Source organism: Oncorhynchus mykiss, chromosome 3 (assembly GCF_013265735.2).
Source record: "Oncorhynchus mykiss isolate Arlee chromosome 3, USDA_OmykA_1.1, whole genome shotgun sequence".
Classification (NCBI taxonomy): domain Eukaryota; kingdom Metazoa; phylum Chordata; class Actinopteri; order Salmoniformes; family Salmonidae; genus Oncorhynchus; species Oncorhynchus mykiss.
The window spans coordinates 66,280,646-66,304,109 of record NC_048567.1 but is presented as its reverse complement, the minus strand read 5'-3'; the positions used below and the strand labels follow the sequence as shown (position 1 = coordinate 66,304,109).

Below are 23,464 nucleotides of genomic sequence, written 5' to 3'. Positions count from 1 at the left end.
GAGAAGACTGCCTTCTCCACCCCAGGGGGGCTATACCACTACCGGGTTCAGCCTTTCGGGCTCAACGGGGCCCCAGCGACCTTTCAGCGACTCATGGACCGAGTTCTGCGGCCGCACAGTGAGTACGCAGCGGCGTATCTGGATGACATAATTGTGCACAGTGGCAATTGGGAGTCACAACTGCGTAAATTACAGGCCGTGATTGATGCGCTAAGGGATGCAGGTCTGACCCCGAACCCCCACACGTGCAAGCTGGGCTATGCCGAAGTGAAGTATCTGGGATTTCAGATCGGGAGGGGAAATGTGAAACCCCAAGAAAAAGAATTGCTGCCATTAGGGGATGGCCAGTCCCCCGAACCAAGAGGCAGGTAAAGCCATTCCTGGGGTTAGCAGGCTACTACCGTAGATTCGTACCTAACTTTGCCGCAATAGCTTCTCCCCTCACAGATCTAACAAAGGCACAACTACCCCAGACGGTGCGATGGACAGAAGACACAGAGGCGGCGTTCCAGGCCCTGAAGGATGCACTGTGTTCGCACCGCGTACTCGTCACCTCGGACTTCTCAAAGAACCTCCTCATCCAGACAGACGCATCTGACACCGGGGTAAGGGCCGCTTTGTCCCAAGAGCAGGAAGGCGAGGAGCACCCCATCATGTATGTCAGTAGGAAGCTCCTCCCGAGGGAGAAGAAATACTCCATTGTCGAGAAGGAGTGCCTCGCCGTGAAGTGGGCACTCGACACTAACAAGTATTACCTCCTCGGGAGGAAGTTCCCCCTGTCCCCCTGATCACTGACCATGCCCCCCTCGTGTGGTTGGCACGAGGTAAGGACACAAATGATCGTGTCACCCGCTGGTTCCTGTCCTTACAGCGATTCTCTTTCTCTGTCATCCACAGTTCAGGGGTCCAGCACGGCAATGCGGACGCCCTATCTAGGAGGGATGCAAACAAAGCCCTGAGCATATCTCCCTCCCAGTCAGGGCTAAGGGGGGGTAATAGAGGGGAGGTACGTGAGGCGACATTGGCTTCCTCTGCTGGGAATACGAGAGCATGGCACCCTGACACAGACAACTAAGTGGAGGCAATTAGAGGAAAGTGCCAACCAGCCGTGGAGGCTAAATAAAAGGAGCACGCTGGCACACCGTGAGGGAGAAGGGGGGAGAGACAGACACCAGTTACGAGAGAGAAGAAAGACAGAGCAAAACCAGTGATTTCTTAGTAAAGTTGTTTTGTGGACTAAAGCCTCCCTGTCTCTGTGTCAATCTCTGTACGCTCAACCCAACACCCCACGGTTTACCACAATTTGTTGGATTTAGTTCCTTCTTAATGCGTTTATTAAGCCAATCAGTCCAAACTTTATATTTTTTTTTACTTTTGACTGGAACTGTACATCAGACTGGCATGAAAAATGTGGACCACACTATTTACCAAGAGAGATAACATCTATATTTTTCGTAGCTGTCTATATACCACTGCAGACCGATGCTGGCACTAAGACCGCAATCAATGAGCTGTATACGGTCATAAGCAAACAGGAAAATGTTCATCCAGAGGCGGCACTCCTAGTGGCCAGGGACTTTAACCTCTAGCGTCGAGCAATCCCGTATCCGGGAGCGTAATCATAGCCTCAAGCTCATTACCATAACGCAACGTTTCCTATTCATGAAAATCGCAAATTAAATTAAATAAATATATTGAAACACAAGCTTAGCCTTTTGTTAACACCAAATTAGGGTTAACTTAGCCCTGACTGGGAGGGAGATATGCTCAGGGCTTTGTTTGCATCCCTCCTAGATAGGGCGTCCGCATTGCCGTGCTGGACCCCTGAACTGTGGATGACAGAGAAAGAGAATCGCTGTAAGGACAGGAACCAGCGGGTGACACGGTCATTCGTGTCCTTACCTCGTGCCAACCACACGAGGGGGGCATGGTCAGTGATCAGGGGGAACTTCCTCCCGAGGAGGTAATACTTGTGGGTGTCGAGTGCCCACTTCACAGCGAGGCACCCCTTCTCGACAATGGAGTATTTCTTCTCCCTCGGGAGGAGCTTCCTACTGACATACATGATGGGGTGCTCCTCGCCTTCCTGCTCTTGGGACAAAGCGGCCCTTACCCCGGTGTCAGATGCGTCTGTCTGGATGAGGAGGTTCTTTGAGAAGTCCGAGGTGACGAGTACGCGGTGCGAACACCGTGCATCCTTCAGGGCCTGGAACGCCGCCTCTGTGTCTTCTGTCCATCGCACCGTCTGGGGTAGTTGTGCCTTTGTTAGATCTGTGAGGGGAGAAGCTATTGCGGCAAAGTTAGGTACGAATCTACGGTAGTAGCCTGCTAACCCCAGGAATGACTTTACCTGCCTCTTGGTTCGGGGGACTGGCCATCCCCTAATGGCAGCAATTTTTTTTCTTGGGGTTTCGCATTTCCCCTCCCGATCTGAAATCCCAGATACTCCACTTCGGCATAGCCCAGCTTGCACGTGTGGGGGTTCGGGGTCAGACCTGCATCCCTTAGCACATCAATCACGGCCTGTAAAAAAGTCAGAAATAGCGATATAAAAAATGCCTTACCTTTTGATGATCTTCTTCTGTTGGCACTCCAAAAGGTCTCCAGTTACATCACAAATGGTCCTTTTGTTCGATAATGTCCTTCTTTATATCCATAAAAACTCAGTTTAGCTGGCGCGCTTCAGTCAATAATCCATCCAGTTTCCCTCCATCAAAATGCATACAAAATGAATCCCAAATGTTACTAATAAACTTTTCCAAACAAGTCAAACAACACTTATAATCAAATCTTAGCTTCCCTAATAAGCAAATAAATGATCAAATTTAAGACGGAGAATAGTATGTTCATTACCGGAGATAAATAAGAAAGAACGCGCTTTCCTCCACACGCTTGGAAACACTATAGCCAAAATGTGAGCCACCTAGAAAAATTACAATTTCTGGGAAATTTTTCCAAAAACCAGCCTGAAACTCTTTCAAAGACTGTTGACATCTATTGGAAGCCCTAGGAACTGTAATCTGGGAGGACTTGGCCTTATTATTAAAGTTCTAGCCATTGAAAATAGAGGTAAATAGAGGGGGGGATGGTTTGCCCTCAGGGTTTCGCCTGCCATATCAGTTCTGTTATACTCACAGACATAATTTTATGTGTGTTTTCCATCTAAATGATATGCATATCCTAGATTCTGGGCCTGAGTAACAGGCAGATTACTTTGGGCACGCTTTTCATCCGGACGTGAAAATACTGCCCCCTATCCCTAAGAAGTTTTAAACAGGTCAACATTCACAAGGCCGCAGGGCCAGATGGATTACAAGGATGTGTACTCCGAGCATGCGCTGACAAAATGGCAAGAGTCTTCACATTTTAAACCAGTCCCTGATTGTGAGTGTGCAATACCAGCATGTTTTAAGCAGACCCCCATAGTTCCTGTGCCCAAGAACATGAAGGTAACCTGCCTAAATGACTACCGACCTGTAGCACTCACGTCTGTAGCCATGACGTGCTTTGAAAGCTGGTCGTGGCTCACATCAACACCATTATCCCAGAAATCCTAGACCCACTCCAATTTGCATACCGCTCCAACAGATCCACAGATGATGCAATCTCTATTGCACTCAACAATGCCCTTTCCCACTATTCATTGACTAATTAATTGACTACAGCCCAGCGTTCATCACCATAGTGCCCTCAAAGCTCTCCACTAAGCTAAGGACCCTGGGACTAAACACCCGCCTCTGCAACTGTATCCTGGACTTCCTGACGGGCCGCCCCCAGGTGGTAAGGGTAGGCAACAACACGTCTGCCACGCTGATCCTCAACACTGGGGCCCCTCAGGGGTGTGTACTTAGTCCCCTCCTGTACTCCCTGATCACCCACGACTGCGTGGCCAAACATGACTCCAACACCAGCATTAAGTTTGCTGATGACACAACAGTGGTAGGCCTGATCACCAACAGTGATGAGACAGCCTATAGGGAGGAGGTCAGAGACCTGGCCATGTGGTGCCAGGACAACAACCTCTCCCTCAATGTGATCAAGACAAAGGAGATGATTATGGACTGCAGGAAAAGGAGGACCAAGCACGCCTCAATTCTCAATGACGGGGTTGTAGTGGAACAGGTTGAGAGCTTCAAGTTCCTTGGTGTCCACATCACCAACAACATATCATGGTTCAAACACACCAAAACAGTCAAAGCTTATTCCACCTCAGGAGATTGAAAAGATTTGGCATGGGTCCTCAGATCCTCAAAAGGTTCTACAGCTGCACTCTCGAGATCATCCTGACTCCAACCGCAAGGCACTACAGAGGGTAGTGCGTGCGGCCCAGTACGGGCAAGTGGTACCAGAGCGCCAAGTCTAGGTCCAAAGAGCTTCTTAACAGCTTCTACCCCCAAGCCATAAGACTCCTGAACATCTAATCAAAGGACTACCGAGACCCCTCTTTTACGCTGCTGCTACTCTGCTGTTTGTAATCTTTGCATAGTAACTCTACCTACATGTACGTATTACCCCAATTACCTTGACTAACCGGTGCCCCCGCACAGTTGACTCTGTACCGGTACCCCCTGTGCATAGCCTTGCCTGTTATTTTACTGCTGCTGTTTAATCATTTGTCACCCATTTTCTCATTTTTACTTATCTATTTTTTATTTAACACGTCTTTTTTTATTCTTAAAACTTCTTAAAGCATTGTAGTTTAAGGGCTTGTAAGTAAGCATTTCACTGGTTGTATTCGTAGAATGTGACAAATACAATTTGATTTGATTTGATTTTACATTTACTGCCTTCATGTGCTCGTCGCAAATGGAAAACGTTCAAGTCGTATTTCTGACATTATTGTGTTCAAGGGCTTTTGATGTCGGAACAACTCTCAAACCAATAATATTTCAGTCAATTAACATTGACAATATGGTCAAAAGAGCTTTTTTACCAAATGTCTATCTTTGTAAACTCAGCAAAATAAGAAACGTCCCATTTTCAGCACCCTCTCTGAACAAGGCAGTTAATCCACTGTTCCAAGGCTGTTATTGAAAATAAGAACTTGTTCTTAACTGACTTGCCTAGTTAAATAAAGGTCAAATAAAAAAATGTATGAACATGCACCTGTGGAACGGTTGTTAAGACACTAACAGCTTACAGACGGTAGGCAATTAAGGTCACAGTTATGAAAACTTAGGACACTAAAGAGGCCTTTCTACTGACTCTGAAAAACACCAAAAGAAAGATGCCCAGGGTCCCTGCTCATCTGTGTGAATGTGCCTTAGGCATGCTGCAAGGAGGCATGAGGACTGCAGATGTGGTCGGGGCAATAAATTGCAATGTCCGTACAGTGAGACGCCTAAGACAGTGTTACAGGACGGACAACTGAACGTCCTCACAGTGGCATACCACGTGTAACAACACCTGCACAGGATCGGTACATCCGAACATCACACCTGCGAGACAGGTACAGGACGACAACAACAACTGCCTGAGTTACACCAGGAACGCACAATCCCTCCATCAGTACTCAGACGGTCCTCAATAGGCTGAGAGAGGCTGGACTGGGGGCTTGTAGGCCTGTTATAAGGCAGGTCCTCACCAGACATCACAGGCAACAACGTTGCCTATGGGCACAAACTCACCGTCGCTGGACCAGACAGGACTGGCAAAAAGTGCTCTTTACTGACGAGTCGTGGTTTTGTCTCACCAGGTGTGATGGTCGGATTCGCGTTTATCGTCAAAGGAATGAGTGTTACACCGAGGCGTGCGTTACACCGAGGGGGATCGATTTGGAGGTGGAGGGTCCACCATGGTCTGCGGCGGTGTGTCACAGCATCATCAGACTGAGCTTGTCATTGCAGGCAATCTCAACGCTGTGCGTTACAGGGCAGACATCCTCCTTCCTCATGTGGTACCCTTCCTGCAGGCTCATCCTGACATGACCGTCCAGCATGACAATGCCACCAGACATACTGCTTGTTCTGTGCGTGATGTCCGGCAAGACAGGAATGTCAGTGTTTTGCCATGGTCAGCGAAGAGCCCAGATCTCAGGCCCATTGAGCATGTCTGGGACCTGTTGTATCGGAGGGTGAGGGTTAGGGCCATTCCCCCCAGAAATGCCCGGGAACTTGCAGGTACCTTGGTGGAAGAGTGGGGTAACATCTCACAGCAAGAACTTAATGTACTTAATGCAGCTGTTGGCCACACCAGATACTGACTGTTACTTTTGATTTTAACCCCCCCTTTGTTCAGGGACACATTATTCAATTTCTGTTAGTCACATGTCTGTGGAACTTGTTCAGTTTATGTCTCAGTTGTTGAATCTTGTTATGTTCATACAAATACTTACACATGTTAAGTTTGCTGAAAATAAACGCAGGTGACAGTGAAATGTTGGTTTATTGTTTTGCTGAGTTTTGTTGTCAAAAATGGATTTCTTGTCATCTTTTGGTTGAACAGTGATGAAAAGTCACAATTCGGGAAAACTAAAAATTACGAGTCGGGGTGTAGTTCAATCTAACCTTCCGAAACTCGTGTTTTTAATCATTCCTGAAGGCACCATTAGGTGTGAAGGCACCATTAGGTGTGAAGGCACCATAGGTGTGAAGGCACCATAGGTGTAAGTAAAGGTGCCATTAGCAACAGATCTCAACAGGACTAGAGATAGATACGCATCACTGGTTTTAGTGCATTTCACTATGTCAACACTTTTCTTTTTATCGAATTAAAACGTGTTGGAGCACCTCTAAGATGCCTTTTGTGAGATTGTATTTCTTTTTAGATTTAAGGCATGAGTTTGCTTGTTCTGTGTTTTGTTTATGCAGAGGAAGAAACCAACATATACGTCTCTCTATTGTTTGTTAAAGCGGTGTGGAGAGTTGAGTTTGGCTTTGTGCCTGGGAGATATTGCATTTGGGGTTTCTGTGTTATATGCAAATATGTGTCTGTAGGTGATAATGGGATACATGTTGTCACAGTAACTGGAGAGGAAATGTAATGTGACATCTCCCTGGCTCTCCAGGACAGAGAGTTAGCAACCCCAGTTGTTTAACTGTTGCCTCACACTGACTCTTTGATAACCTCAAAGTCCAAAAGTAATCCCTGTCTGTCACTATCCGATTCCTTTGAAAAGAGTGCACCATTTTGTTGAAGTGTGTCCAAACAATTAGGACCCCCTTGCCCTCATCCCCCTCTCTCTCTCTTTCTCTCTTGCTCTCCCTCTTTCTTTCTCTCTGGACCTCCAATGAAACTGAACGTTTTTGCAGTGTCTCCCTTCACTTGTAATTACAAGTTAGGGTGTAGTGATTCTGAAGGCACCATTAGGTGTGAAGGAAACATTAGGTGTGAAGGCACCATTAGGTGTGTAGGCACCATTAGGTGTGAAGGCACCATTAGGTGTGAAGCCACCATTAGGTGTGTAGGCACCATTAGGTATGTTTCCTGACAGAGAGATATCCACCCTCTCTCTTTCTCTCTGGACCTCCAATGACACTGAAAGCTTTTGCAGGGTCTCCCTCCACAACCCCATCTTAACTTTTCCCCTCTTTTTTCCTTCTTCCCCATCCTCCCCTTCCCCATTCCATCTCTTCTAACACCATTTAGGAATATGCACTACTTTTAACATAATTCAGCTCATTGTCTGCCCACCCCCACCCTCTGGGGGACAAGGAGCCAAGGGAGACAGTGGTCCCCAGTGAGCCAGGTGTTCCCGCTCTGTAATGGCTGCAGCCTGGTGCCTCTGCAGCTGCCTGCCGGCCGGGACCCTTTTGTTTGACTGCCATTGTCAGTGCACGCCCCTTGTCCATTCATGGCTCGAGCTGGAGGGGTGGAGGGAAGGGAGAGGTGCTTATTTTATTGCCATATTGGTGTGTGTGGGTTTGTGTGTGTTGATGGGGGGGGGGGGGGTTGAGGTAGTGGGTTTAGGGTGGTGTGTGTGTGTGTGTGTGTGTGTGTGTGTGTGTGTGTGTGTGTGTGTGTGTGTGTGTGTGTGTGTGTGTGTGTGTGTGTGTGTGTGTGTGTGTGTGTGAGTGAGTGAGTGAGTGAGTGAGTGAGTGAGTGAGTGAGTGAGTGAGTGAGTGAGTGAGTGAGTGAGTGAGTGAGTGAGTGAGTGAGTGAGTGAGTGAGTTTGTGTGTGTATGTTTGCGTGTGTGAATAAATGTGTGCCGGAGTAGACGGCTTGGTGGTGTTCACTGCTGTGCTCTTATTGGTCACTAGGCAGACTGTGTGTCATGGGGAAATGAATGGTAGACACTGCAGCTCCATCTGTTCACACTCACATTGTTCAACCCTCCTGCCTTGGGACCAGACTGCAGCACTACCAAACCTAAAAAGGCATTGAGTTGAGTTGAGTTTGGACCACTGTGCTACAAGGAAGCTTGATTCACTACACCTCCGTTTGGATTTTTTGTCACTTTATTCATTCTCTGCTGGATACATAGAACCTGGATTTGTACGTACAAAATTTGAAAAAGCTGAGAAAGTCCTTCTGGCATGCTGGAATGACCAAAGCTATTCTGTCCAGAGCATATCTTTAGGAGTTCCTTCTGTATTTGTGTTGCTGTTCTTTTCTTCTTCCTTGAAGCCTGTGGTAAGTCTTTTAATAAACATTTGTATAGGCAGTTATATACATTCATTTTATAGTTACAACAAGTGTAAAAACGACATCTGAAATCAAATTTTTCTCTGCCTGATCCTGACCGTTGCAGTTTAGTGCACAATTGTTCATTGTCATTGATTATGTGATTTACTTTAAGTGTTTGATTAAGTGTTTTTGTTTTCCGAATTCTTGGTTGGAAACAATCTTAAATGTATCTAATGATAGATAAGCTTTATCCCAGTTTGATGATTTATTCATTTGATATCTATGATAAATGAATTGATAAATAGACTACAATCAATAATACCGGTATACTATCAGTAAAACAGCAAAGATGTAAGATGCTAATTGTCCTAAACATAGATATGTGGTCCTCAGTCGGTAGCGCAGGGTGCTTGCACCACCAGGGTTATGGGTTTGATTCCAGGGGCCACCCATATGTAAAATGTATGTATGCATGACTTTAAGTTGCTTTGGATAAAAGCGTCTGCTAAATGGCATACATTATTATGTTTATACTCTGAACATAGCAACCAGGGAATCCCTACCCCATTGAAGTTTACATTTAAAATGGTTAAGGTTAGTGTTAGGTAAGGGTTATGGGTATGGATGGCCCAAGGATCCCAGATAGCTCTAACCCATAAAACAGTGTTGGAGTAGACAATACAAGATGGAGTGTGTTAATGTTGAAGCTTTTCATTTCGCCTTTGGGCTAAAGATACAGTTTATGTTTGAAAGATCAAATTGTTCAATCCATGTAGTCAGGCACTTTCAGAGTCACCAGTCTTCATGTTTAATGACAGGGGAAAGACAGGTCAGGGATTGCTGCCAATGAAAATAAAACATACTTTCGCACACAGTATATTATGATACGGTGAATATTTCTGTCTGAGGGAGCGAGAGAGACAACCTGTCCACTGTCGCTATGTACAGACACAGTGAGCGTTGTTATTGATAGAGGCCACTTATAGGCAGACCTGGCTCTCAAGAGAAGACAGACTGTCACACCCTGACCTTAGAGAGCCTTTTTATGTCTCTTTTTTGGTTTGGTCAGGGTGTGATTTGGGTGGGCATTCTATGTTCTTTATTTCTTTGTTTCTGGCCGAGTGTGGTTCCCAATCAGAGGCAGCTGTCTATCGTTGTCTCTGATTGTGGATCATACTTAGGCAGCCCTTTTCCCTCCTTCTGTGTGGGATCTTGTCTTTGTTTGTGTGCAGGTAGTTTGCACAACGAAGCTGGTCGGTCGTTCTATTCTTTATTGTTTTGTCTTTTCTAAAGTTTCAGTTCGTTAATAAAGTATGTGGAACTCAAAGTACGCTGCGCCTTGGTCTCATCCTTCATCCGACGACACCCGTGACACAGACTATGTGCACACTGCCCACAATATGAGGTGGAAACTGAGCTGCACTTCCTAACCTCCTGCCACAGATCACACAGACCCACAAAGAATTTTAAAACAAATCAAACACGGATAAACTCACATATCTATCTGTCAGGCGAAATACCACAGTGTGCAATCACAGCAGTAAGATTTGTGGCACATTGCCACGAGAAAAGGGCAACCAGTGGAGCACAAACAACATTGTAAATAACACCAATATTTATCTGTTGATTTATCTTCCTCTACTATTCGTACTAGAGGTATTTGCACATTGCTAAAACACTGTACATAGCTGATAATATAACACATGAAATGTCTTTTTGAGTGCAATATTTGCTGTTACATTTTAATATTTAAAAATGTTAACTTTTGTTTATTGTTTATTTCACTTGCTTTGGCAATGTTCCCATGCCAATAAAGCCCCATTTAATTTAATTTAATTGAGAGAGCGAGAGAGAGAAGCAACAGCAAGAGAGAGAGAGATGGGGGGGCAGAATATAAAATGAGTGAACGACTGAGCAAATGGAAATTTGTGTTCATGTCTGTGCTGAGGGGTGAAAGTGAGGTCCATTACCGGGTCACATGACAGTGGTGATATGTATCAGCCTTTACTGAGCGCCAGTTTCCATGGTCCCCTGTGGTTTCAGTAGGCATCTGTTGCCCCTGCTGCCTATACACTCCCCCTGTCCCTCCTCCCCCTCTCTTTCACTCCTCTTACCTCCCTTTCTTTGTCCCTGGCTCAGTGCAGACTTCAGAGTGTCATGGCTCAGCATTCAGAGGGGAATAGGTCAGGTCTTCCCCAGCCCCAGGGGAGATAGCAGGGCCTAAGGGGGCTAACCCTGGCTCTCTCCCCCAGCCCCAGGTACAACCGTCTCGAACACTGGAGGAGGCTGCAGCATCTGCTCACTGTAGTAGGACCTTAACGCCCACTTCCATCTCTGTCGCTATCTCCATGTCTAGATCTAGCTTGCCCTTTATTTCCATTTTTCCATATCATTCTTTGTCTTTATTTGTATCTCTCTCCAGCTGGAAGTATAGCTTTACATTTACTTCCACTCATCTTTGCTGGAGACTGAGGCAGTGCAGAGAGAAGAGCAGTTGTGGCGTTTCTAGGACTGCTAGTGTCTGTGGTTATTGTATGCAAAATAAAATGTGCAACCAGGGTCACTTATTTTCTAAATAGCCATTCAAGTTTCTCTTCATCTCTAATACAGAATTGTTCTGGTTTCTGTTGTTGTGTTTAATAAAACAAGATTACATTTAAATCATCATATAAATAAGTAAAATAAAGAAGAAATGGACACAGTCCTCTATAAATGAGTCAAAGGACCTTTGGCATTCATTGATCTGATCTCAAAGCCTTGGAACTCTCTACATTGTAATTTAAATTCAGTGTCTATTCAGCCATGGTCCTTTACATCTGACTACAGTACAATCAATGGACTGAGAACTGCACTGTACTACTTATCTTCATGGGGAGAATGAGTATATCTATGATGTGTAGAAACATGGAAATAATCTGACCTCCTTATCCACTGCTTATGGAAGATTTTAATGGTGTCTGTATTTGTTTGGAAGATTGTTTGGGTAAAATTTGGAGGTTGTGTGTTTGTGTTTAAAGAGAGAGAGAATAAGAGTGTATGTGTAGTGTTGGTGTGTGTGTGTAGTATTGGTGTGTGTGTAGTGCTGGTGTGTGTGTGTTCATGTTGGTGTGTGTGTTCGTGTTCGTGTTGGTGTGTTTGTTTGTGTTTGTGTGTGTGGTGTGTTGGTGAGTGTGTTCGTGTAGGTGTGTTTGTGGTGTTGGTGTGTGTGTGTATGTGTGTGTGTGTGTGTGTGTGTGTGTGTGTGTGTGTGTGTGTGTGTGTGTGTGTGTGTGTGTTTGTGTTCGTGTTCGTGTTGGTGTGTGTGTTCGTGTTGGTGTGTGTGTAGTGCTGGTGTGTGTGTGTTCATGTTGGTGTGTGTGTTCGTGTTCGTGTTGGTGTGTTTGTTTGTGTTTGTGTGTGTGTAGTGTTGGTGTGTGTGTGTGTGTTGGTGAGTGTGTTTGTGTAGGTGTGTGTGTAGTGTGTCTTATCATGTTTAAACACTTGCGGATTCCATCTGATGAGCAGTGACTCAGGCCCGCACAAGTACATCTTTTCTGATTTTAATGGGGTAATTGTGTGTGTGTGTGTATGTGTGTGTGTTTGAATAGCCCCATCCTCTGTCTGTGCACACCGCACGCCGCTGTGGAACAATGCTCTGTCAGAGGAGTCCAGATTGGGGTGGCAGCAGCATTGTTTGGGGACGGCAAGCCAGACACACTTTAGCCCCCCCATATCACCCTCCCACACACACACTCTCTCTTTCTTTGTTTGTGCCCCTTTTGTTGTTAGAGGACTAAATTATTTCAGCCATCTTGTGGCATTCATAGCGACCCACAATGGGGTAGCAGCTTGGATACTGAGGGGCAGGTCATTAGGAGGCCTTTTTTCCAGTACTGAGATCCCACTTTTACCCTACTTATACATGCAGACACACACAGACATATACACACTCATACATCACTCCACACACACACACACACACTTATACACACTCATATATCACTCCGCACACACACTCATATTTCACTCCACACACTTAAACACAATCATATACCACTCCAGACATTCCCTTAAGTTAGATGTGCAGTGGTCTGGTGTAAATACAGGGCTATAGGACAACTGCTTGTGCACATTGATTAAATATTAATATAATGCAAAAGTCTAGCAACCCAATGATTCCGTGTTCAAATCTCATCACTGACAACTTTAGCATTTTAGCTAATTAGCAACTGTGCAACTACTTACTACTTTTTAGCTACTTTGCAACAATTTAATATGTTAGCTAACCCTTCCCCTAACCTTAACTCTTTAACCTAACTACTAACCTTAACCCTAACCTTAATAAGTGGCCAAGATGGCATAGCAGTCAGACGTCTTTTGTCCTCGTCTTGTATTGTCCCGTATATATATATATTTACAACTTTCTTCGCATACCTATTTATATATATTTTTGCTTTTCCATAAACTCATCTTCAAAACACTCTCCTGCAACCCGCCTCACCAATTTATATTTAAAAAAAGGAAAGTACTATTTACCTCAAACTGTAATCCTCCATAGAAGCTAACCAGAAGCTAGCCAGAAGCTAACCAGAAGCTAGCCAGAAGCTAGCCAGAAACTAGACAGAAGCTAGCCAGAAGTTAGCCAGAAGCTAACCAGAAGCTAACCAGAAGCTAGCCTGAAGCTAACCAGAAGCTAATCAGAAGCTAGCCAGAAGCTAGTTAGCTTATTTACTGGCTAATCGTTCGTATTCAGCTAACCACGGTTTGTGGTCATCAGCTATCCTTTAGCTCAAAAATCTATCGCCAGTTTTGTACGGCGCGGCTCGGACCGGAATATACCGGACCTATTTTTCTCTCCATTTCCCCGGATTTCAACCGCAAGCTCTGGACATTTATACCTAGATCTCGCAGCTAGCTAGCTGCTATCCGTGTGACTATCGGCTTACGTCGATTCCGGAGCAAACATAAATTATTCCAGAGCTAGCCAGCTGAAGAGTTCCATCAGTCCCTCCTGGGCTACAATCACCTATCCGGAACCGTTTTACTGCCAACACGGAGCCCCACCGGGCCTTCACAACTGGACTACCGACGTTATCTGCCCGAGGGAGTTATCCAGCTGGCTCCTCCGTCGCGACGTTACCCGAACACCCATCTGCGGTCCGCTAATCGTTAGCTGTCTTATCGGCTGCTATCTGAATAGAACTATCAGACATTTTTTTTTCTTTCTTGGGCCTCTATAACTATATCATTTTTTTTTTTTGCGAATAGGATTGATCACGGAACCCTACTAATCCTACCGACAGAAACGCACGAGGTGGCTAAAAACAGACCTACATCCTATGCTAGCTTGCTACCGATGGCCCGGCTAGCTGTCTGAATCGCCGTGACCCCAACCAACCTCACTACTCACTTGAACCTTTTGATCAATCGACTAAGCATGCCTCTCCTTAATGTCAATATGCCTTGTCCATTGCTGTTCTGGTTAGTGTTTATTGGCTTATTTCACTGTAGAGCCTCTAGTCCTGCTCACTATACCTTATACAACCTATTAGTTCCACCGCCCACACATGCGATGACATCTCCTGGTTTCAATGATGTTTCTAGAGACATATCTCTTTCATCATCACTCAATACCTAGGTTTACCTCCACTGTATTCACATCCTACCATACCTTTGTCTGTACATTATACCGTGTAGCTGTTTTATAGCCCCAAGAAACCTCCTTTTACTCTCTGTTCCAGACGTTCTAGATGACCATATCTCATTGCATTTAGCCGTACCCTTATCCTACTCCTACTCTTTTCCTCTGGTGATGTAGAGGTGAATCCAGGCCCTGCAGTGCCTAGCTCCACTCCTATTCCCCAGGCATCTCTTTTGATGACTTCTGTAACCGTAATAGCCTTGGTTTCATGCATATTAACATTAGAAGCCTCCTCCCTAAGTTTGTTTTATTCACTGCTTTAGCACACTCTGCCAACCCGGATGTTCTAGCTGTGTCTGAATCCTGGCTTAGGAAGACCACCAAAAATTCAGAAATTTTCATCCCAAACTACAACATTTTCAGACAAGATAGAACTGCCAAAGGGGGTGGTGTTGCAATCTACTGCAAAGATAGCCTGCAGAGTTATGTCCTACTATCCAAGTCTGTACCCAGACAATTTGAACTTCTACTTTTAAAAATCCACCTCTAAAAACAAGTCTCTCACCGTTGCCGCCTGCTATAGACCACCCTCTGCCCCCAGCTGCGCTCTGGACACCATATGTGAACTGATTGCCCCCCATCTATCTTCAGAGCTCGTGCTGCTAGGCGACCTAAACTGGAACATGCTTAACACCCCACCCATCCTACAATCTAAGCTTGATGCCCTCAATCTCACACAAATGATCAATGAACCTACTAGGTACCTCCCCAAAGCCGTAAACACGGGCACCCTCAAAGATATCATCCTAACCAACTTGCCCTCTAAATACACCTCTGCTGTCTTCAACCAAGATCTCAGCGATCACTGCCTCATTGACTGCATCCGTAATGGGTCAGCGGTCAAACTACCTCCACTCATAACTGTCAAACGCTCCGTGAAACACTTCAGCAAGCAGGCATTTCTAATCGACCTGGCCGGGGTATCCTGGAAGGATATTGATCTCATCAGTAGAGGATGCCTGGTTATTTTGTTTTTAAATGCCTTCCTAACCATCTTAAATAAGCATGCCCCATTCAAGAAATTTAGAACCAGGAACAGATATAGCCCTTGGTTCTCCCCAGACCTGACTGCCCATAACCAACACAAAAACATCCTATGGCGTTCTGCATTAGCATCGAACAGCCCCCGTGATATGCAGCTTTTCAGGGAAGCTTGAAACCATTATACACAGGCAGTTAGAAAAGCCAAGGCTAGCTTTTTCAGGCAGAAATTTGCTTCCTGCAACACTAACACAAAAAAGTTCTGGGACACTGTAAAGTCCATGGAGAATAAGAACACCTCCTCCCAGCTGCCCACTGCACTGAAGATAGGAAACACTGTCACCACTGATAAATCCACTATAATTGAGAATTTCAATAAGCATTTTTCTACGGCTGGCCATGCTTTCCACCTGGCTACCCATACCCCAGTCAACAGCACTGCATCCCCCACTCGCCCAAGCCTTCCCCATTTCTCCTTCTCCCAAATCCAGTCAGCTGATGTTCTGAAAGAGCTGCAAAATCTGGACCCCGGGCTAGACAATCTGGACCCTTTCTTTCTAAAATGATCTGCCAAAATTGTTGCCACCCCTATTACTAACCTGTTCAACCTCTCTTTCGTGTCATCTGAGATTCCCAAAGATTGGAAAGCAGCTGCGGTCATCCCCCTCTTCAAAGGGGGGGACACTCTTGACCCAAACTGCTACAGACCTATATCTATCCTACCCTGCCTTTCTAAGGTCTTCGAAAGCCAAGTCAACAAACAGATTACCGACCATTTCGAATCTCACCATACCCTCTCTGCTATGCAATCTGGTTTCAGAGCTGGTCATGGGTGCACCTCAGCCACGCTCAAGGTCCTAAACGATATCTTTACCGCCATCAATAAGAAACATTACTGTGCAGCCGTATTCATTGATCTGGCCAAGGCTTTCGACTCTGTCAATCACGACATCCTTATCGGCAGACTCGACAGCCTTGGTTTCTCAAATGATTGCCTCGCCTTATTCACCAACTACTTCTCTGATAGAGTTCAGTGTGTCAAATCGGAGGGTCTGCTGTCCGGACCTCTGGCAGTCTCTATGGGGGTGCCACAGGGTTCAATTCTTGGACCTACTCTCTTCTCTGTATACATCAATGATGTCGCTCTTGCTGCTGGTGAGTCTCTGATCCACCTCTACGCAGACGACACCATTCTGTATACTTCTGGCCCATCTTTGGACACTGTGTTAACAACCCTCCAGGCAAGCTTCAATGCCATACAACTCTCCTTCTGTGGCCTCCAATTGCTCTTAAATACAAGTAAAACTAAATGCATGCTCTTCAACCGATCGCTGCCTGCACCTGCCCGCCTGTCCAACATCACTACTCTGGACGGCTCTGACTTAGAATACGTGGACAACTACAAATACCTAGGTGTCTGGTTAGACTGTAAACTCTCCTTCCAGATCCACATCAAACATCTTCGATCCAAAGTTAAATCTAGAATTGGCTTCCTATTTCGCACCAAATCATCCTTCACTCATGCTGCCAAACATACCCTTGTAAAACTGACCATCCTACCAATCCTCTACTTCGGCGATGTCATTTACAAAATAGCCTCCAATACCCTACTCAACAAATTGGATGCAGTCTATCACAGTGCAAACCGTTTTGTCACCAAAGCCCCATATACTACCCACCATTGCGACCTGTACGCTCTCGTTGGCTGGCCCTCGCTTCATACTCGTCGCCAAACCCACTGGCTCCATGTCATCTACAAGACCCTGCTAGGTAAAGTCCCCCCTTATCTTAGCTCGCTGGTCACCATAGCATCACCCACCTGTAGCACGCGCTCCAGCAGGTATATCTCTCTGGTCACCCCCAAAACCAATTATTTCTTTGGCCGCCTCTCCTTCCAGTTCTCTGCTGCCAATGACTGGAACGAACTACAAAAATCTCTGAAACTGGAAACACTTATCTCCCTCACCAGCTTTAAGCACCAGCTGTCAGAGCAGCTTACAGATTACTGTCCCTGTACATAGCCCACCTATAATTTAGCCCAAACAACTACCTCTTTCCCTACTGTATTTATTTTATTTTATTTATTTATTTATTTTGCTCCTTTGCACCCCATTATTTGTATTTCTACTTTGCACATTCTTCCACTGCAAATCTACCATTCCAGTGTTTTACTTGCTATATTGTATTTCCATTGACACCATGGCCTTTTTTTTGCCTTTACCTCCCTTATCTCACCTCATTTGCTCACATCGTTTATAGACTTGTTTCTACTGTATTAATGACTGTATGTTTGTTTTACTCCATGTGTAACTCTGTGTCGTTGTATGTGTCGTACTGCTTTGCTTTATCTTGGCCTGGTCGCAATTGTAAATTAGAACTTGTTCTCAACTTGCCTACCTGGTTAAATAAAGGCTAAATAAATAAATAAATAACTCTAATTTTTTAGAGTTTTGTTTATATAATTCTTTATTATATTGCGTATACCCCTGAGTCCAGGTTTCCCTGGGTCCCTACATTAGTGTGTCACCGTGTTCAGATGATGCTGTAATACATGTCCCTTTTAAAGGGGTCACTGAGAAATTAGGAGGCTGGCCCATTAGAACAGGTCTTTCTTTTTTTCAGCCAATCACAAACCCCAGCACACAACCACTGATCCTAGTTTGAACATCAGGTGGTGGATGTAAAGAGCCCTTTAAATCATGTCAAGACAAAAAAAATGTATGGGTGTAGGTGCAATGCAGAGTATGTTATTTAGTGTCAATTCTTCAGGTTTGTGTGTCTTAGCACGGTGTGTTGTTAACACCGACGTTGATGAGAGCTTCTCTGACTGCTGATCTCATCGCTGCTAAAATGCAAATCAGTTGAAGTGAATGATGGAAATTATGGTTTTAAACCTGCCCTTTTGGAAATGCATCTGGTGTGTCATTCAGCCTAACGCTTAATAAGCTCTACTACAGCTCAGGTTACTCAATTAGAGCTCTTCAAGGTTACCTACCGCCTGCAGCATGGGGAGAGCTGATTTACTCTGGCTGTTATAAAGTATCTCAACAAGTTAGGAAATAGGAGTCAAATCACTTGGGGGTTAATTGTAACATTACGAAAGGTTCAGATAGAAAAGTATTGAAAATTCCCCAGATTTACAGGAGGAAACCAGTCTGACCAATGCCCCTCCTTCTCCCCCAGGCTTCTGTCTCAGGATTGGTCAGAGAGCAGCCTATCAGCAGCAGTGACATTGGGGTCGTCCGGGGTCAGAGGTCCGGTGTTAGATACTGGATGTATGAGACGGCTTAATGGGCCTGAAGGACCATCTGGAGGATGAAACAGGCCACATCCTCAACCTGGGGCTGGATTTGGACTACCTCCACGTGGAAGGCACCGACCGCCAGGCCAGCTTGAGTGCCACAGTTGGCACCCACTCAGGAGCCTTGGAGAGGGACGAGACGGAGGTAGGAGGCACCCATAGCAGTGTCAGTAGTAGCAGCATCAGCAGTAGTAGTTGTTGTAGTAACTCCTCTGAAGAGAGTGCTGCGTCAGACAGCGAGGATGAGCGAGGGGTCCAACATGGCTCTGGTTCTGATGCTCAGACCACCCACCCACTCCCCTGTCACCCTGCTGGGCAGGGCCCGGCACAGAGCCCCCAATCTAGAGACCCAAAACACTCCACCAACCCCTTCACAGAGTATCGCTCCAAGTTGGAGTTTGCCCTGAAGCTGGGCTACTCTGAGGAGCTGGTTCTGCTGGTTGTGCGGAAGCTAGGGCCCGACGCCCTCATCAATGACATACTGGGAGAACTGGTCAAACTGGGCACCAAGTCAGAAACGGATCAGGCTGGAGGGTCAGCCACCTCCCACTCGCCCTCCTCCTCCTCCTTATCCTCCTCCTCTCTGGACTCCTGCAGGCTGGACTGCTCCTCCCAGCTGCTGTTGGATGACAAGGAGAACATCAGGCCTGTGGTGGTGGATGGGAGTAATGTAGCCATGAGGTGAGTCAACACAAACTGCTGCTGCATTCAGAAACACTTTACTCAGGTTCCTTTTCACTCTGAAAAACCTTATCCACTAGTTCTTCTAATCTTTATTCTGTAGTATTATAGAAATAAACGAAGACGCCAAGAATTTCATGACCATGGATTTGTGTATGTTTTTCCACAGCCATGGGAATAAGGAAGTGTTCTCCTGTCACGGCATCCAGCTGGCTGTTGATTGGTTCCTTGAGCGCGGTCACCGTGACATCACTGTGTTTGTGCCCGCCTGGAGAAAGGAACAGTCCAGACCGGACACTCTCATCACAGGTTAACCAGCATTTCCACGTGCACCCCCAACATTCCATAACTCTCCAAACCCCCACCTTATTTTGATTAAACTCCACCCTCATTCCTGTTTTAAATCACCTCTTTCTCCCAACATGTGTGTCTTCACTTTACTGTCAAAGGACAGTAACACCAATAACACATTTTAGGTAATTGAGGATGCTCAAATCTCAGGACATTAACCCTTAAAAACCGTGATCTATCCTCCTGAGACCCCCCAAAAAATGTTTGGAATTGTTTTTTTGTTTTTTTACATAACATAAGTGTTTGGGGTGGAAAAAAACATGTTACCAAAAATGTGTTTAGAAAAAATTATTTAGTTATTTAAAAAAAAATAGTTATTTATATTTCATGGTAAGAGCAAAATTGTCCTCTGTAGTGGTCATTATGATTTAATTATGAAAACATGTACAGTAAGGGCGAAAAATGTTTTGAGAATAACATAAATATTAATTTTCACAAAGTCTGCTTCCTCAGTTTGTATGATGGCAATTTGCATATACTCCAGAATGTTATTAAGAGTGATCAGATGAATTGCAATTAATTGCAAAGTCCCTCTTTGCCATGCAAATAAACTGAATCCCACAAAAACATTTCCACTGCATTTCAGCCCTGTCACAAAAGGACCAGCTGACATCATGTCAGTGATTCTCTCGTTAACACAGGTGTGAGTGTTGACGAGGACAAGGCTGGAGATCACTCTGTCATGCTGATTGAGTTCGAATAACAGACTAGAAGCTTCAAAAGGAGGGTGGTGCTTGGAATCATTGTTCTTCCTCTGTCAACCATGGCTACCTGCAAGGAAACAGCAATAATTGCTTTGCGCAAAAAGGGCTTCACAGGCAAGGATATTGCTGAAGTAAGATTGCATCTATATCAACCATTTAACGGATCATCAAGAACTTCAAGGAGAGTGGTTCATTTGTTGTGAAGAAGGCTTCATTGTGCCCAAGAAAGTCCAGCAAGCGCAAGGACCGTCTCCTAAAGTTGATTCAGCTGCGGGATTTGGGCACCACCAGTATAGAGCTTGCTCAGGAATGGCAGCAGGCAGGTGTGAGTTCATCTGCCTCACATTTTCTCTGATGAATTGCCTTTTAAATTGTTTGGGGCATCATGAAAAAAGCATGTCCGGAGAAGACAAGGTGAGCGCTACCATCAGTCCTGTGTCATGCCAACAGTAAAGCATCCTGAGACCATTCATGTGTGGGGTTGCTTCTCAGCCAAGGGAGTGGGCTCACTCACAATTTTGCCTAAGAACACAGCCATGAATAAAGAATGGTACCAACACATCTTCCGAGAGCAACTTCTCCCAACCATCCAGGAACAGTTTGGTGATGAACAATGTCTTTTCCAGCATGATGGAGCACCTTGCCATAAGGCAAAAGTGATAACTACGTGGCTCGGGGAACAAAACATCGATATTTTGGGTCCATGGCCAGAAAACTCCCCAGACCTTAATCACATTGAGAACTTGTGGTCAATCCTCAAGAGGCGGGTGGACAAACAAAACTCCACAAATTCTGACAAACTTCAAGCATTGATTATGCAAGAATGGGCTGCCATCAGTCAGGATGTGGCCCAGAAGTTAATTGAAAGCATGCCAGGGCGGATTGCAGAGGTCTTGAAAAAGAAGGGTGAACACTGCAAATATTGACTCTTTGCATCAACTTAATGTAATTGTCAATAAAAGCCTTTGACACTTATGAAATGCTTGTAATTATACTTCAGTATTCCATAGTAACATCTGACAAAAAATATATAACATAAAGCAGCAAACTTTGTGGAAATTAATATTTGTGTCATTCTCAAATCTTTTGGCCACAACTGTACATTGCAGTCAATGGGCACAGTAGGTGAAAAACATCATTGTGGCATCTGGGTGTCCACTATAGAGGGAATTTCTTAATTAGCTCTTATTTAATGTGAAACAATTATTACACAGTCCTGCCAACTCATTTAACCTCTAGTGACTCCCCATCCCGCATGAGGGAGTGGAATCATCGACTGACACTAATTAGCATAACACAACGGACATAAATATTCCTAGGAAATATTCCTATTCATGTAAATCACAAGTGAAATATATTGAGACACAGCTTAGCCTTTTTTCAAAATATGCTTTACAGCCAAAGCTAGACAAGCATTTGTGTAAGTTTATCGATAGCCTAGCATAGCATTTTGTCCAGCTAGCAGCAGGTAACTTGGTCACGGAAATCAGAAAAGCAATCAAATTAAATCGTTTACCTTTGATGAGCTTCGGATGTTTTCACTCACAAGACTCCCAGTTAGATAGCCAATGTTCATTTTTTCCAAAAATATGATTTTTGTAGGCGAAATAGCTCTGTTTGTTCTTCACGTTTGGCTGAGAAATCGCCCGGAAATTGCAGTCACGAAAACTCGGAAAAATATTCCAAATTAGCTCCATAATATCGACAGAAACATGGCAAAAGTTTTTTATAATCAATCCTCAAGGTGTTTTTCCAAATATCTATTTGATAATATATCCACCGGGACAATTGGTTTTTCAGTAGGACCGATTGGAATAATGGCTACATCTGTATTTTACGCCAGAATCACTCTGAGAGCATCAGGTGACCACTTGCGCAATGTAGCCGCTTACGGGTATTCTTCAACATAAATGCGTAAAACTACGTCACAATGCTGTAGACACCTTGGGTAATACGGAGAAAAGGTAATCTGGTTGATAGGCCATTCACTACTCAATAGGGACGCATTGGAACGCAGCGCTTTCAAAACATGAGGCACCTCCGGATTGGATTTTTCTCAGGCTTTTGCCTGCACTATCAGTTCTGTTATACTCACGGACAATATTTTTACAATTTTGGAAACTTTAGAGTGTTTACTATCCAAAGCTGTCAATTATATGCATATTCTAGCATCTTGTCCTGACAAAATATCCTGTTTACTACGGGAACGTTATTTTTCCAAAAATGAAAATACTGCCCGCTAGTCACAAAAGGTTTTTAACTATTCCTGGGATATTCACTCACTAGAAGTAATTTGAATATCAAACTGACAAAAATTATAATTATTAATTACACACTTCTTTTCAAATTTCCATAAAATGTGCTGATTCTGACGGCAGCCATTTTCTTCTACCAGGAAGATAAAGTTGTCACGGTCATACCACCACACGTGATATAATTGAACATCCCAGAATGTCCTCTCAAAGGGACAACATGACTTAATACAGTGGCTTGCATGGCCTTAGAGATACGGACCAAGAACTGATGTTCACTAGAGAGGACAAAAATGGAGGATAAGATTAATGATTTCCCTTAATTGAAATTGAGTAACACCAATGATACTTTGTTTCAAGGCATAAACATACATTTCTGCAGTATAAAGGACTTGCATTATGTTTTATCATTGATAAAAGTTCAATATAAACACAAACATATATGATGTGTAACTATGTGTCAATTTTAAAGTGTTTTTCATGGTTGCAAAAGCGAGGGATGCACACCAATTCAAGGACAAACCTGAAGCCACTTTAGACTGTTATAGACTTGTCTAACATTTTACCGATATCATTGCTTATTTTCATATAGGTGGGAATTGCGTACTTTTACATTCTCTATAGGCACAAGCCGAGCCCTGGTGTTGGGCTACTTGACATTTAAATGTTTCATCAGAAAATAATCACAAACAAACGCTGGGTGGCTTTGTTCATGAATTCAAATCAAATCAAAATAAATGTTATTGGTCACATACACATGGTTAGCAGATGTTATTGTGAGTGTATTGCAAAGTTTCCAAAGGACTAGAAGTGAGGCAGCCCTCTCTGTCGTTGCCATCTTAATTAATTGGTTTTTACATGTCTCACCAGAGTAAAAGTCTGAAGCCATAGTCGATTTCTGCACCTAAGTTCCTAGTTTATATTATACTGTATAAGTCCAATCAATCA

At 44.5% G+C, this 23,464-nt stretch overlaps 1 protein-coding gene across 1 annotated transcript in view; it reads left to right on the top strand.

Moving 5' to 3' along the window:
- Nucleotides 1-8,222: 8,222 nt before the first annotated feature.
- Nucleotides 8,223-23,464, top strand: part of LOC110520429 (probable ribonuclease ZC3H12C) — a 27,703-nt gene continuing 12,461 nt past the window's right edge. The window contains exons 1-3 of the mRNA XM_021597740.2: nt 8,223-8,572; nt 18,411-19,209; nt 19,379-19,518. Coding sequence (XP_021453415.2) covers nt 18,518-19,209; nt 19,379-19,518 — 832 coding nt within the window. The 5' untranslated portion in view covers nt 8,223-8,572; nt 18,411-18,517. The remainder of the gene's footprint in view (nt 8,573-18,410; nt 19,210-19,378; nt 19,519-23,464) is intronic.